The sequence below is a fragment of the Polistes dominula genome, unplaced genomic scaffold, assembly GCF_049000335.1.
Source record: "Polistes dominula isolate Pdom_NZ unplaced genomic scaffold, Pdom_raw_medaka contig_82, whole genome shotgun sequence".
Taxonomy (NCBI): domain Eukaryota; kingdom Metazoa; phylum Arthropoda; class Insecta; order Hymenoptera; family Vespidae; genus Polistes; species Polistes dominula.
The window spans coordinates 5,550,094-5,563,457 of record NW_028301046.1 but is presented as its reverse complement, the minus strand read 5'-3'; the positions used below and the strand labels follow the sequence as shown (position 1 = coordinate 5,563,457).

The 13,364-nt window shown below is 33.0% G+C and overlaps 1 protein-coding gene across 18 annotated transcripts in view; it reads left to right on the top strand.

Moving 5' to 3' along the window:
- Positions 1-30: 30 nt before the first annotated feature.
- LOC107074551 (uncharacterized) overlaps positions 31-13,364 on the top strand; it is a 75,766-nt gene continuing 62,432 nt past the window's right edge. For 7 of the 18 annotated variants that reach the window (XM_089175138.1, XM_089175129.1, XM_089175126.1 and 4 more), the window contains exons 1-2: positions 32-293; positions 3,271-3,699. In XM_089175138.1, coding sequence (XP_089031264.1) covers positions 3,484-3,699 — 216 coding nt within the window. In that variant the 5' untranslated portion in view covers positions 32-293; positions 3,271-3,483. Of the gene's footprint in view, positions 326-2,224; positions 2,392-3,270; positions 3,700-13,364 lie in introns of those variants that run through there. The other 11 variants (XM_089175123.1, XM_089175122.1, XM_089175134.1 and 8 more) reach the window with 6 other exon arrangements.

The window sequence follows — 13,364 nt, the reverse complement described above, 5'->3', positions numbered from 1 at the left end:
TGCAGTATCCAGAAGAGGTCAGTTAAAGCGCTGAGCTCGGTCATACAATACGAAGCCGATCAAAAGCGTACAGAGTTTCCAGGAGGGCGGTCGTGTTACGATCAAAGAGAAAGAGAGAGAGAATCTTTTTTCCCTCATAGTTTAACACATACAAATTTCTTGATTTGTACGACAGTATACTGGATTTCACGCGCGTCACGAGAGAAACGTTATTCGTAAAAGAATAATGTCGCGTCGTGTGATTTGACAGTGAAGGAAATGATCGAATGGGAAAAGTGCCTCGATATTTAGTGGTTCGTAATTTAAGATCTTCAGTTCTAAACAAGTATACTTCTCTTCAAATACCTTGCATCTCTCCGTTAGATTTCGTTTTCATTTTCTATCTCGTATTAACGACAATGACAAAGTATTTTTTAATCTTAAATTATCGACGAAAAAGAATAAGAGAAATTTTTTATCGTCCTTGAAATAAAAAGGATAAAAAGCCTATCGTCGAAAACAGTATTCGAGACATTGATCGACGAGCGCGGTATAAACTCTTACAGGCGGTATTGGCCGGTATAGTTGATATATATATGCATTATAGGTGACTATGTTTAAAACTCGAATCAAACAGGGCATCGGATTTGTTTCCTTAAATTCCAAAATTTGATTTTTTTTTCCTAATTACATAAAATAATTCCTAATTCCTTCAGTAGGATCATTCGCGAATTCGGTTTTGCAACGAATTGAGCACCGACATTTTTGTTCCAAATTTTAAAATCTTATTTTTTATAATTATACAATTGATTTTCAGTTCTCCTAGTAGGATCGTTTGCGAATTCGATTTTCATAATCGTTTTAACAATCACGTCAAAGAATCAAATGATACATTCATTTATTAAAAACTTTACGTGACGTTTTATTATATATAGTAAAAAATATTTAAGATTAATTATATATTTACAAAACAAATGAAACATTTATACAAAAATTTAACCAACTGTATGATTACAAATAATCGTAGAGTTACACATTTTTCTCTTTCGTCCCTGTCACATAACCGGTAACATCAGTGGAATTCTCTAAAGAAATAAAAAAAAAACAACTTACCGCTCGACGAGTTTAGTTCGGGTCAGTTTTTTAACCGAGTCCTACATCATACTTATCTTTTTTTACCTTTTCCTCTTTGAGTAAGAAGGTGACCTTCAGCGGGAATGACATCAAAAAGGGTAGAGAAATAAAATAATACGTGCGTATATGTACACACATGTGTTATTCATCGTTAATTCAAATAGATAAATTAATTGAACGGACAAGAGATTCCTGGTTAAATTCGTATAGCGAATATTTATACGAATATAAAATAATACAGTGACAATAGAGGGAAGTTTTATTATATCTCTCTTGCATATATTAAAAATCTTTGCATCTTTTTATACGTCATTAACAACGAGTAGTTGTTGGGTATTGTCGAGTACGTCTAACGTAAAATCGGATGCATTTGACGGTTAAAATGGATTCGACGTGCATTTATAAAGAGAAAGAGAGAGAGAGAGAGAGAGAGAGAGAAGAGAAGGATAGGAAAGGGGTGCGCCTTGTTCTCTTTATGTGCCATGTTCTGTTGAGAGAAGAGAAGAGAAGAAAAGGGACGAGAAGAGGATAGAAGGGGTAAGAGAAAAGTAGGAGGAGAGTATTGCGGGAGGGTTGGGCAAATACGAGAGCGAAGCCATCGTCGTCGACGTCGTCGTCGTCGTCGGTCCATCGCTCCAGGGCGTAGCATCAAAGGCAAACGATTAACGGCGTGAGCGTTTACTAATTGCCGTCTCTTGAAAAAATTCTCTACCACCCTCTCGGTCCTCTAAAGTTGGGGTGGTTCGGTGTCCACGGATGTGCGAATTCCACGTGCCACGTCATATTAGGACCTCTTTGATCGGAGGAAGCATGTTAAAGTAGAGTAGTTCGTCACCCTTTGGTAACTTTAGAAGAAGAAGAAGAAGAAGAAGAAGGATCTTTTTCCCCCGTTTCTGTGGTAGCTAGTAGGATAGTAAACAGGATATGTTTACTCCTAAACGTTTATTTAAAAGGTTTCTTTGCTCGCTGAGTCATATTTCGGATTAGGGTAATGAGGAGACGAAATTGAACGGAAAATCTATAAAGATATTTTTCTTTGAATATTATATTTTAAGAATGGACAAGATAATAGGATAGTTTTTTTCTTTTTTTTTGTCCATTTATTATATAGGTATCATTTGACTGGTTTGATTTGAAAGTTACGTTCGTATGTGCTTTTGGAGAAGCGCGCAGTACTCGAACGGACACGCTCCAATCGATTTTCCCTGCTTCTACTACCGCTGTGCTGAACTGTACGGGCACACGCACCGAATGGTGCTGGAATTGTTCCCCCTTATGGTTAGTTCGCGACACAATTTCGCTTATTATTTTTTCTCTATATTTTATTTGATCTTTTTTTATTTTTATTTTTGATTAGATTCGACATCAGAGAGAGAGGGAAACATTTTCGCGTGTAATTCACTTCGGAATGTTCTTCTCGTTTCGTATACAAACGTGTGGTATATACAACTTATCGTTAAACTGGTGTGTTTTCTCGTGATAGAAACGGCGAGGATTAAAAAGTCCTTTAAAAATCAACGAAACTATTAATTAAATTTAGTTGGTCTTCGTTTTGTCAGACCAATAGCTTAATATCAAACGTGAGATATAGAGAATGTACTATGCAAGTGGCTCGTGAACGTTCTCCGGGTACAACACTTGGACGTATACCGTTATGTCGACCGTATCGCGTATCTGGCTACCTAAAAATAGAGCCCCCGGAAGAACAACGAAAGTAATTTGGACGGGAGCTCTCTCTCTCTCTTTCTCTCTCTTTCTCCCTCTCCTTCTCTCTTTCTCTTTCTCTCTAAAATATATACGTCTAGTATAGTTCCCTGAAAATCTTCGATCGGGAAGACTCACTCGTCTCCTTCGATCGATCGTTCGTTTGTACGAGCACCTGGCGAAAAGATAACATGGAGTAGTTCTCATTTCCGCCGTCGCAAGCAAGCGCACGCATATTACATGAGATTTTAAAAATGACGAAGTTTTATTGATAAAAAAGAAAAAAAGTTGACGTTATTCCCTTGATTTCATCTTGAATACCCGTGGTATTCTAATTGGAGAGATGCCGAGGTAGAGAAAAGTGCCGGAGGGTTCTTCCCTATGTAACGCGAAGATTTTTCTCCTTGTGGGCAATTTTCCCATCGTTCATGGTGTGCATTCATTCATTCTTAGCAAATATCCGGATTTTGGATAGTCGAGAGAGACAGAAGAAATTAATTCTTCGTTGAACGAAAAGGAACAAGGAAGGACGTCAGTGTGTGTAAAAGAAAAAGAACAAAAAGATAGAGAAAGAGAAAGAAAAAAAGAAGAAAATAGGAAAGAAGAAGAAGAAGAAGTAGGAAGGAAAAAAGAAAAAGAGATAAGCTCGTGACTGAGCTCGAAGAGATGACGGGGGAGGAGGGGAAGGGTGGTGGTGGCGCCGGTGGGAATACGAACGTTAATGCGACCGATAATGTGAACAATGTTAACGCTAACATCAATGCGAATGTCAATGTCAACATCAACGCGAATACGAATGTCGTTCACCAAAATGGCGGAACGGAGAAGGCGCCGGTAGTCGGTGGTACCAACGTTGAGACATTGCCGCGTGCTGGAAAACAGGTAAGATGATGCTAATTATTATTAACATTATTATTTTTCATCTTTATTGTATTGATTCCGAAATATGAAATAATAAAAAACATATATGTACATAGGTTATTTTATCATTATTTCGTAAATCTTGTTAATTTTTCTTTTGAATATTTTCAAGGTCGATCTATCGATATTATTATCTTTGAATAAATGATTTCGAGGATGAGACACGGCATATAGTTATTTCAGTTTTAAAGAAGTAACTCTTAGTTTTTGTCGAGGATTAAAAATTTTTTTTTTTTTGAACATGAATCCAAATGAGAGAAAGAAAAATGTCCGATCATTTTTTTATTTGGTCTTTTCTTACGTACCTCAGATTGTTACTTTGCGCAGTGGCATGTAAAGCGACCATTAAGACGAATAGACTGTTGTTGCTTCGTAAAAGGTCACGGTTACCGTGGGCCGCAGACCATTACTATAATAGTAAGCACGATGGTGTACACGCGTGTTTATTTCGACTTGGACTTTGATGTTGTTCGTTTCGTAAATATTTTTATTTGTCTTTTCTTTTAATACGCTCGACACAAAAATGCAAGGAAAGTGAAATTGGTGAAACGAATGCGCGTCTTTCGTAAAATTAATTTAAAAAAAATGATGATAAGTTTTAGTTATTATTACGACAGAAAATCGAAACACAACGAGTAATCAAAAATACTTGAGTTAGAAATTCGAAAAATATCTTATTGTTAGAATCACTGCTCGAATTAAGGTAACATTCGTTATTATTGAGTTTCTTCGAGGAATAAACAAACTACATACTCGTTCAAAACATATCGCACGTATAGGGCTTCATTTGCTCGTATCATCCTACTGCTTGTAATTTGTTATTGTGTTTCGCATATTACATCGTTTATCCGCTCTCTTTGTGTGTGTGTGTGTGTTTACTTCTCGTAATAGACTCACGAATGATTACATCATAGATCAAATCGTATTTTCACGTAAATCTACCACGAGTTTTTCAGATTACAAACATTACTGTTTAATTAATCCAACCAAATGCGTAATATCCATCTAACATAAGATAACTTATTCTAGATTTATTTTACAGATACAAATTTCACTGAGATCTATTCAATAAACAACCGAACTTTTATATTAATATTAAAATAATAACGAATTACATCAAAAAATGTTTTCGTACAAGATTTGACAATTTTTAACTTATCAACGTATTATGAATTTAAAATAAAATTTTATTTTATAAAGAAGAAAAAAAATATTGTTCTCGAATTATAATTCAATTGGTTTCTCATATCCGAAAGTAGACGTGGGTCAATTTAAAATCGTTTTTATGCTTGGTTTAGCTTTTATTTCTTATATCTTTATAATAGGAGAAAAGAAAAGAAAATCGGTGAGCTTTGAAGAGTCATCTAACCCATATGTTACGTAGGCATATTGTGTAGTAGCAAGAAAATGCCTGAAGGGCCGACTCGTACGGGTCGTTCCCCCTTTTGACTATCCTTATCGCTCACCCTTTAAACGTTCTCGAGGCCATAGATAGGTAAAGTGCTATCTCAAGGAATAAATAGCAACGTAGACATGAAATTTATATGTGCTTTCTTGATCTATAATAATTATAATAACAATAATAATAGTAATAACATTATTACAATAAACTTCTATTTCAGAATAGTATTCCTTGACATTTTGATATTGTCTTCAATGGATAAAATAAATGCGTTAATCGATTCTCTTAATCGAGTTTAAACGCGTGCCGCGGATATGATATCATGGCGACACTTGAAATTAGACCTTTAATAAAAATAACAAAGAACATGACAGTTCTTCCAAGTAATAAGGAGGATGACGAATATAGGTGACCCCAAATCGAAAGAGACGAACGGAAAGAATAATCATTAATTTTTGTGAGATTAAGAATAAGAAGAAAAAAAGAAGCAGAAAAAGGATCAACGCAATTTCGTCCTAATTCGTTTTTTAGGTCGTGATTATGTGCTGCCCACCGTGTGACACGTCAGTTCATAGAAGGCGATGAAAGTACACTCTTGATGATGAGTGCTGCTGACTCGCGTGTTACGTGCCGCCGTTCTTAATCAGACGTTGTGCTTCGTAACAGCTGCCTTATTATATTCACGATGTGAGATATCTCTGGAATGTCTTTTTCTTTCTCTTACAGAAATTAGTTCATGAATTCTCACGAAGAACATATTTATATATATATATTTATTTATTTATTTATTTTTATTTTTTTTTCACGGGAAATAAAAGGGAATTTAAATGAAAGGGATATTTGTTTATCTATTTATTGATTTTTCATTTGAATTTTAATACCGTAAAGTTTCATTCCTTTGTAAATACTTTTTCAATCGAAAAGGAAGAGAAAACAAGCGAGAAGGAGAGAGAGAGAAAGAGAGAAAGGATCTTGTTTTAGATTTAATATCTTCCGGTAGATTTCACAATAATATTTTGGTAACAATCGGATGAAAAAAAATTACGTTTGGTGCACGTTTTATATGCTCATAGGACTACCAGATATCGGCTGTGGATCCTATTTTCTATTCGTACATTTTCAACCGGACGGAACTGGGTTGTGAAATCGCATTCGAGAAAGAGAGAGAGAGAGAGAGTGAGAGAGAAAAAGGAAGAGAGAAGAGGACGTACACGTGTACATTATAACATAGTATTTCATATATATGTTTTTGTATGAATGCATAGGTGTGTTGTAAATACATTCATATATAAATGTACGTAAACATGTATATTTTTATGATGTATGTATGTATATATATAAATATATGTGGATATAGATAACCACCCCCTTTTCGTGTCGGCGTAAAAGTAAAGACTGAAAATAAATGTATTTGCGTGTGTACACGTTCGTTTGGTAATGGCGCCATCGGCAAAGCGAAAAAGCACACAACACGGCTTTACATGCCGAATGAACGAACGAACGAGCAAGCTTTTTTCGCTTTAACGAGAGTGAACTTTTTTCTTTGAAATAATTGTTAAAAAGAAGTCACACAACGGTTTTTCTTTGAAAAAAGATTTCGTATCGAAAGTAACGAATCTTATAAAATTTCGGTTTTTTTATTTTCGGTCATATATAAGATCGGTAAAAAAATATTATTATTATCTGTATTATTTTGATGTCAAAGTAATACGCATTCTATGTATAATACATGCATAAATATTTTATTTATAGGTCGATTGAGAATAAGAAAAATTATCTTTGTAACTTTTACGTGAAATTTGGCGAGTTATTCTTGATAGATACTTACGCACGGCCGACGATATAGGAAATGTGATTGACCCAGTTCAATAAAGTCCGATAAAACGCTGCTGCCGTTAAAAGCTTTGTGTACGGCTGACCCCGTTCATCGTACGTTACTAGGATAAATCGAGATATAGTTTTATTATTATCATCTTATATCTCTTGCGACCTTGTGAATTCAATGATAATATCATGATAATTCATTACGCTCTCCTATCGATCTATTTTATTTTTCTTTTTGTTTTTAAGTGAAACTTTTTGGGGGCGACAGTAAAGATAATATTTTATAAAATTACATTAAGAGAGATAGGGAGCGTAAAAGTAGGAAGAGAGAGAAAGAGAGAGAGTAAGATAGAACCCTCAATCGATCAACAGTTGAATGAGATTATGGAAGATTCTAATGTTTAGTTGTGTTGAATGTGTGTATATCAGAATCAGCTTAATACTGATTAAATAAGCTTTAATACCATTTAAAGTAAGAATAATATATAAAGTATATTTGTTTTAAAATTATATATATACTTTGAATAAACATAGTTTCGATTTGATATTTTGTTAGATGAACATTTTCAATTTAAAGTCATCACACTCGTCAGGAATGTTAAAACGAATGAATGTAACTTAGTTTAAACAATTGAAAATATTATTATAGAATACATCAGAGTGTTCGATATATCTCAAATAATTGATAATTAATCTAAATAAATGTATATTGCAGTTTAAAAGCATGTAGTATAAGTTCAACTTACCGTTCTCCTCGAAATCTACTTTATATAATATATATGTGTATATATGAAATAAAAGAACAAAATATTGATAATAAATCGGTATAATAATCTATACACATACAGCGATTAGATTAAAAAGTTTTGAGTCTAATATAGAAACCATTGATTTAAATTTTTCCACATAGCCCTAAAACTATTCAATCTATTCTCGTATAGTATAATAGATCGTTCGAAAAGTAATTTCACTTTTTTTAATAGTAAATAAAAGACACTTTTTTGTTTTTATATTTTAGATCAACAACTTTCTTTAGATTTTTATATTACATATTATTTACATGTTCGATAAAATATTGAAGCTCTTAACAACGTAATATATTAGATGACATTTTTGTTTGAGTTTTATGACGTATTTATCGATTAGTATTTTATTTTTTTTTTGTATCTTATTTTCAATCCATCATTGGTATCATTTGAACAACGGAAACCGATATTTCAGCTTTACATTGCAACCGCGTAGGTTCCCTTTACACATATGCACATCCCAATGTGTAGAATTACGTTCACGAACGTATAACCGACACGAGGGATCGACCCCCTTTTTGCATTGTCAATATCTCTCTCCTCTCTTTACCCGTTACAGTCCTTTCGACCTGCTAACCCGACTGCCGACGAACTCCCCTTCTTGAGTCTTTAACAGCTAAACCAAGGTTCATAGCACCCCAATGTCGTTTAATTTAGGCGAACGTAGAGAGGACTCTACTCTACGTCGAGAATTAAATTGGTCCTTCGAAGTGGTCTCTCTTTCTCTGCATTCCGAAGCTTTTATATACTTTTATTTTCAAGTGTCGTTAAACTAAAGAGAGATTTTTTTTTTCCTTCAAATTCGTTTATCTTTTCAATCGTATTTAGAATCAAGATGCCTCTTTTTTTCTTAATTCTTTTTCTTTCTTTTTTCTTTTTATCTTATGGAATAGTGTCTTCGCATAATTTGACTTTGTATATTCATGCACATGTATAATTAAAAAGCAAGTAAGTAAGCGAGTTCAAATCTCAAGTAGTTATCGTCAAAAAATATTACGTTCTCTTACAGTTTGTACGTATTTATTTAAATACTATAAAAAGTAATATTCCATTTAAAAGATGAATCTATTTACTTCAAATAAAGAGTCGTATATGATTTTAAGTAGTCGTTTGTTCGTTCATATGATGCACGCTGGTGTGTGAGTACAATTACGGTAGTGTAGAATCGTACCTCTTTTCATTACGAAAGCGTTTTTTTAAAAGATACACGCGAATGAATTAAGGACACGTCCGTGATATTTCGTACGTGGGTATGATTCTATGACATTTTGATTTAACTGTTCTTTCATATGCTGACGTAATCTTATTCTCAAAGACGAATATTAAATATTTCGGACAAAATTCTATCAAACATAAATATATGGATGTAAATATACGTGAAAATTTAATTTAATTGATGAAAAAAATATTCGTTTTATTAGTAGAATGAAGTAGTTGTGATATCTTCGAATAAAAAATAACATAAAAGAAGAAGGAGAAGAAGAAAAAGGAGAAGAAGAAAAAGGAGAAGAAGAAGAAGAAGAAGAAAAAAGTAAACGCGACACGATCGTTTATATTATCAATAAGAAGAATCGAGACGTTAAAAGCTATCCGAATTTAAATAACAAAGTTACCTGTTGTCGCATCGAATGCAAATCTTTATCTGTTACAATAAAATATAAGTTGTCACGAATCGACACTACGAAAAGTAGTGAGGAGTTCGGAAACTTAAATAAGAAAACGGAAGTAATGAAGGAAGGTAAGAAATAAATAAATAAATAAATAAAGAAAGAAAAAAAGATGGTAAAGTGAGAAACAGAGTGATGTCTGTGGAAGGAATGAGGGGGAGGTTTGCTGCAATAGCGCTGCCGCGTTCGTATCGACCCGAAGCTTGAGACTCCATCTTGCTTGTCCTACATATAGCTATGTGTATGTACGTAGATGATACGTACATGTACATGTATCTATTACTCACCAACCTATGTAAAAAGTCCTGCCCTACCTTCATCTGTTCTGCTCTGTTTCCGCAATTTTTACCTTCTCCCTGTTCCTTACTTTTAACGTTCTCCGCAAATATCTTCTTTTAATATATCTTTTCGATTATTCGATTTTCAATATTTACTCGATTAATAACTTTGAATATATATATATATATATATATATATATATATATATATATATATATGTATGTATGTATGTATGTATGTATGTATGTATGTATGTATGTATGTATGTATGTATGTATGTATGTATGTATGTATGTATGTATGTATGTATGTATGTATGTATGTATGTATGTATGTATGTATGTATGTATGTATGTATGTATGTATGTATGTATGTATGTATGTATGTATGTATGTATGTATGTATGTATGTATGTATGTATGTATGTATGTATGTATGTATGTATGTATGTATGTATGTATGTATGTATGTATGTATGTATGTATGTATGTATGTATGTATGTATGTATGTATGTATGTATGTATGTATGTATGTATGTATGTATGTATGTATGTATGTATGTATGTATGTATGTAGGTTGTTAGTTTATCTATGACATTATCCTCGCGCAAAATGTAAAGTCAAATTAATCGTTGTACCCAACCTTTGAGAGAGTATTCTTTGTTTTTTTCTATTTATATATCGTAATTATTCTCTTCATTTTAATTATGCAGCAGGGGAAAAAAATAATATAGAATAATGACATTTTCCAATGCTTTCCCTTTTTCTGTTTTCTCGAATTCTTTTTGTCGCGTGTTTCTCGTGCTATTCATAATATTTCTCTTTCTTTTTATACATAGATATACCATTTCATTAGCGTGATCTTTATATTTAATCGTAGCAAACAATTTACATTAATTTAATATATTTCTTTTTTTTCACGCGTAGTATGTGATTATGGTAATGGATTAAAAAAGTCGTTGTTCTTTTTCTTTATAAGTTGATTACTATTTTAAAGGTCGTATTTTAAAAATTTTACGAACGTTGCGATTATATGTTGATAGTGGAAAAATGGAAGATATTTGTGAAAATAACGTACGCGGTTACAAACCATTTTTATATTGTTCTTTTGGTGAATTTATTTCAATTCACCACGGACCAACATTTTTTAATTTCATTGTTCAGTCTTTTAGTAGACTCCTTCGTATACAACAGCACGAGGAGTAGGTATGCGCATGCTTGGTGATAATCGCGAATTTAGTTCAGTTACTAACCTAGTTACATTCCTGGAAATTTATAAAATATGTAGAACAATTGCTTTTTCTGCTTTTTCTTTTTTTTTCTCTCTAAAGATAAATTCCTTCACGAAACGAATGAAAAAGTACCGAGTTATTGCTTAATCGTTCGCTGTCGTCCTTCTCCATCCCTTAACCCCTTTCCTATTTCTTGATAAAGCTCATTCTTAATTTCGTTCTTTGAATTCTAAAACCAAAATTTACATAATATTTCAAAGAGATGACATCTCACAACTAACGAGAATACCTTTTCTCTTTTAATAAGGTATTACGTCAGAGATATTATTTATTAATCGATTATTTGAAATGGAAAAAAATAAATAAAAAAATTAGAAAAAAAATATATAGAATACTAGAAAAAGTATGTGGATCAGCGAGCGTGTTGCAAGGAGTTTTTACCGTGTTTTTGTGGTTTATGGGGAGGAAAAATAAAAATTGTAATGCGAGCAGTGTCATGAGAAAGTCGTGAAAGCTACTATGAAATACCAAGGAGACTATTATAAATAAATTCTCAAAAGTCGTGTTCTCTGTTTTCTTCTTTTTCACTTTCTCTCTCCCTTTCTATTTATTTTTCTCTTTCTTTCTCTCCCTTTTTCTTTCTTGCTCGTATTCGTGTCAACCGCGACCTCGACCCTTTCAACTTTGCTCTTCATCGGCCCCCTCTGTAATAGATGTAACTCTCCTACTCTTGTTTTCTCCAGCATCTCTTCTTGCTCGTAACATTTAATTAAGACTCAATGGAAAGGACGTGTCGAAAATGATTGCTATCTATCGAAAAGTGATAATATATACTACTTTAGACTAACAATTCAAAATAAACATCAAAAGATATCTCAAGAAGTACGAATTAATTGTAATAATTATTTAATTAAAATTTAACGCTAATTAAAGATTTTCATATTGCATTTTATATCTCATTTGATGAAAAAAAAACTAAAAGCAAAGAGGGATTAAATTGAATTTGTGTTCTCATTGACATTGGTGTATCTCCCCTTGTTTTACCTTAATCTTGAATATATTGTTCGATTAACACTGTGATTCATAACTATAGTAGATTTTGAGCGTATCTGATTGTTGCAATAAAGCGTTTCTAAAATAGGACGTAATAGTTTTCATCTTGAACGATACAATTAGAAGTTGACTTGGAACGTGATATACCGATGCAAGTGGTTCATAGTTCAACCGTTTGACACTGGCATTTTAAACACCATTTGTTAAAGTCTCGAAGCATCGCTATGCATCGACTATTGTTTTTCTTCATAGATAGACGAATAACGGGAAAATCAAGTTAAAGAGGATGCTATCGTTAGAATATTTCTAGCGTGTATAAAATGTTAATAAGTTAACAAAATGTTTTTACTTCTCAATGAATTTTGGCGACTAAAATCATACGAAACTCAAAGTATATACTACATTATGCCATATTATAAGTGTGAATCACGTTTTGGTTTTCGTTGCATGCGATCATTTCTGAAAATTAGAACACCGGAGGACGATCGGGTAATTTGTCGACTCGCGTCCTAATTTTCTTCTAGTTGCCTTGAACTTTCGAATTTAATAAAAAGATCGATCTGAGAAAAAGAGAGAAATAGAAAGAGGAAAATAAAAAGAATGAGAGAAAGAGAGAGAGAGAGAGAGAGAGAGAGAGAGAGAGAGAGAGAGAGAAAGAAAATTATTATCTTTACTGCAATTATATTGTTTGTCGTTATAATTGAAAAAGAAAGACAGTAAAAAAAAAAGATGATGACAAAAGATGTTGTCACCGATGTATTCACGTTATCGTCTCTCTTTCTCTCTCTCTCTTCCCTTAATGAAAATAAACGATCTCGAGGATGATGCTGTACAACATCCGGTCGATATTTTTCAACCGGCAATCGTAAGTAACTCAAGCGTGTCATTCTCATGGTTGGTATCATTCGTATCTATGAATGACTCGATGAAAGAAGAAGAAGAAGAAGAAGAGGGAGGAGGAAATGTTGAATGACGGATGTATACTTTTGTCAGATAGGATGTAACATCGACGAAATGTCAATCCTTTAACTAACTATCGATCTATGATTTTATGTATACGAGATAGCTGCTTTCTTTTTCCATATTTTTCATCCACAAGAACGATACTTGGCCCGTTTTCAAAACTATTTAACCTTCCTGCGTTCTTTAATTTCGATATGCGTCGAAAATTCAAAAAGAGAGAGACAGAGAGAGAGAGAGAGAGAGAGAGAGGGAGTTAAAAATAGTTTAAGTATTATATCCGGAGATATAGAAAAACAGAGACGCGTATTTTTCTTCATATGATCCTACAGTTCCGACAGTAAGCGTATCTATCTGTCCATTAAAATATAAAACATGATTTTGTAAATCTACGATGAAAG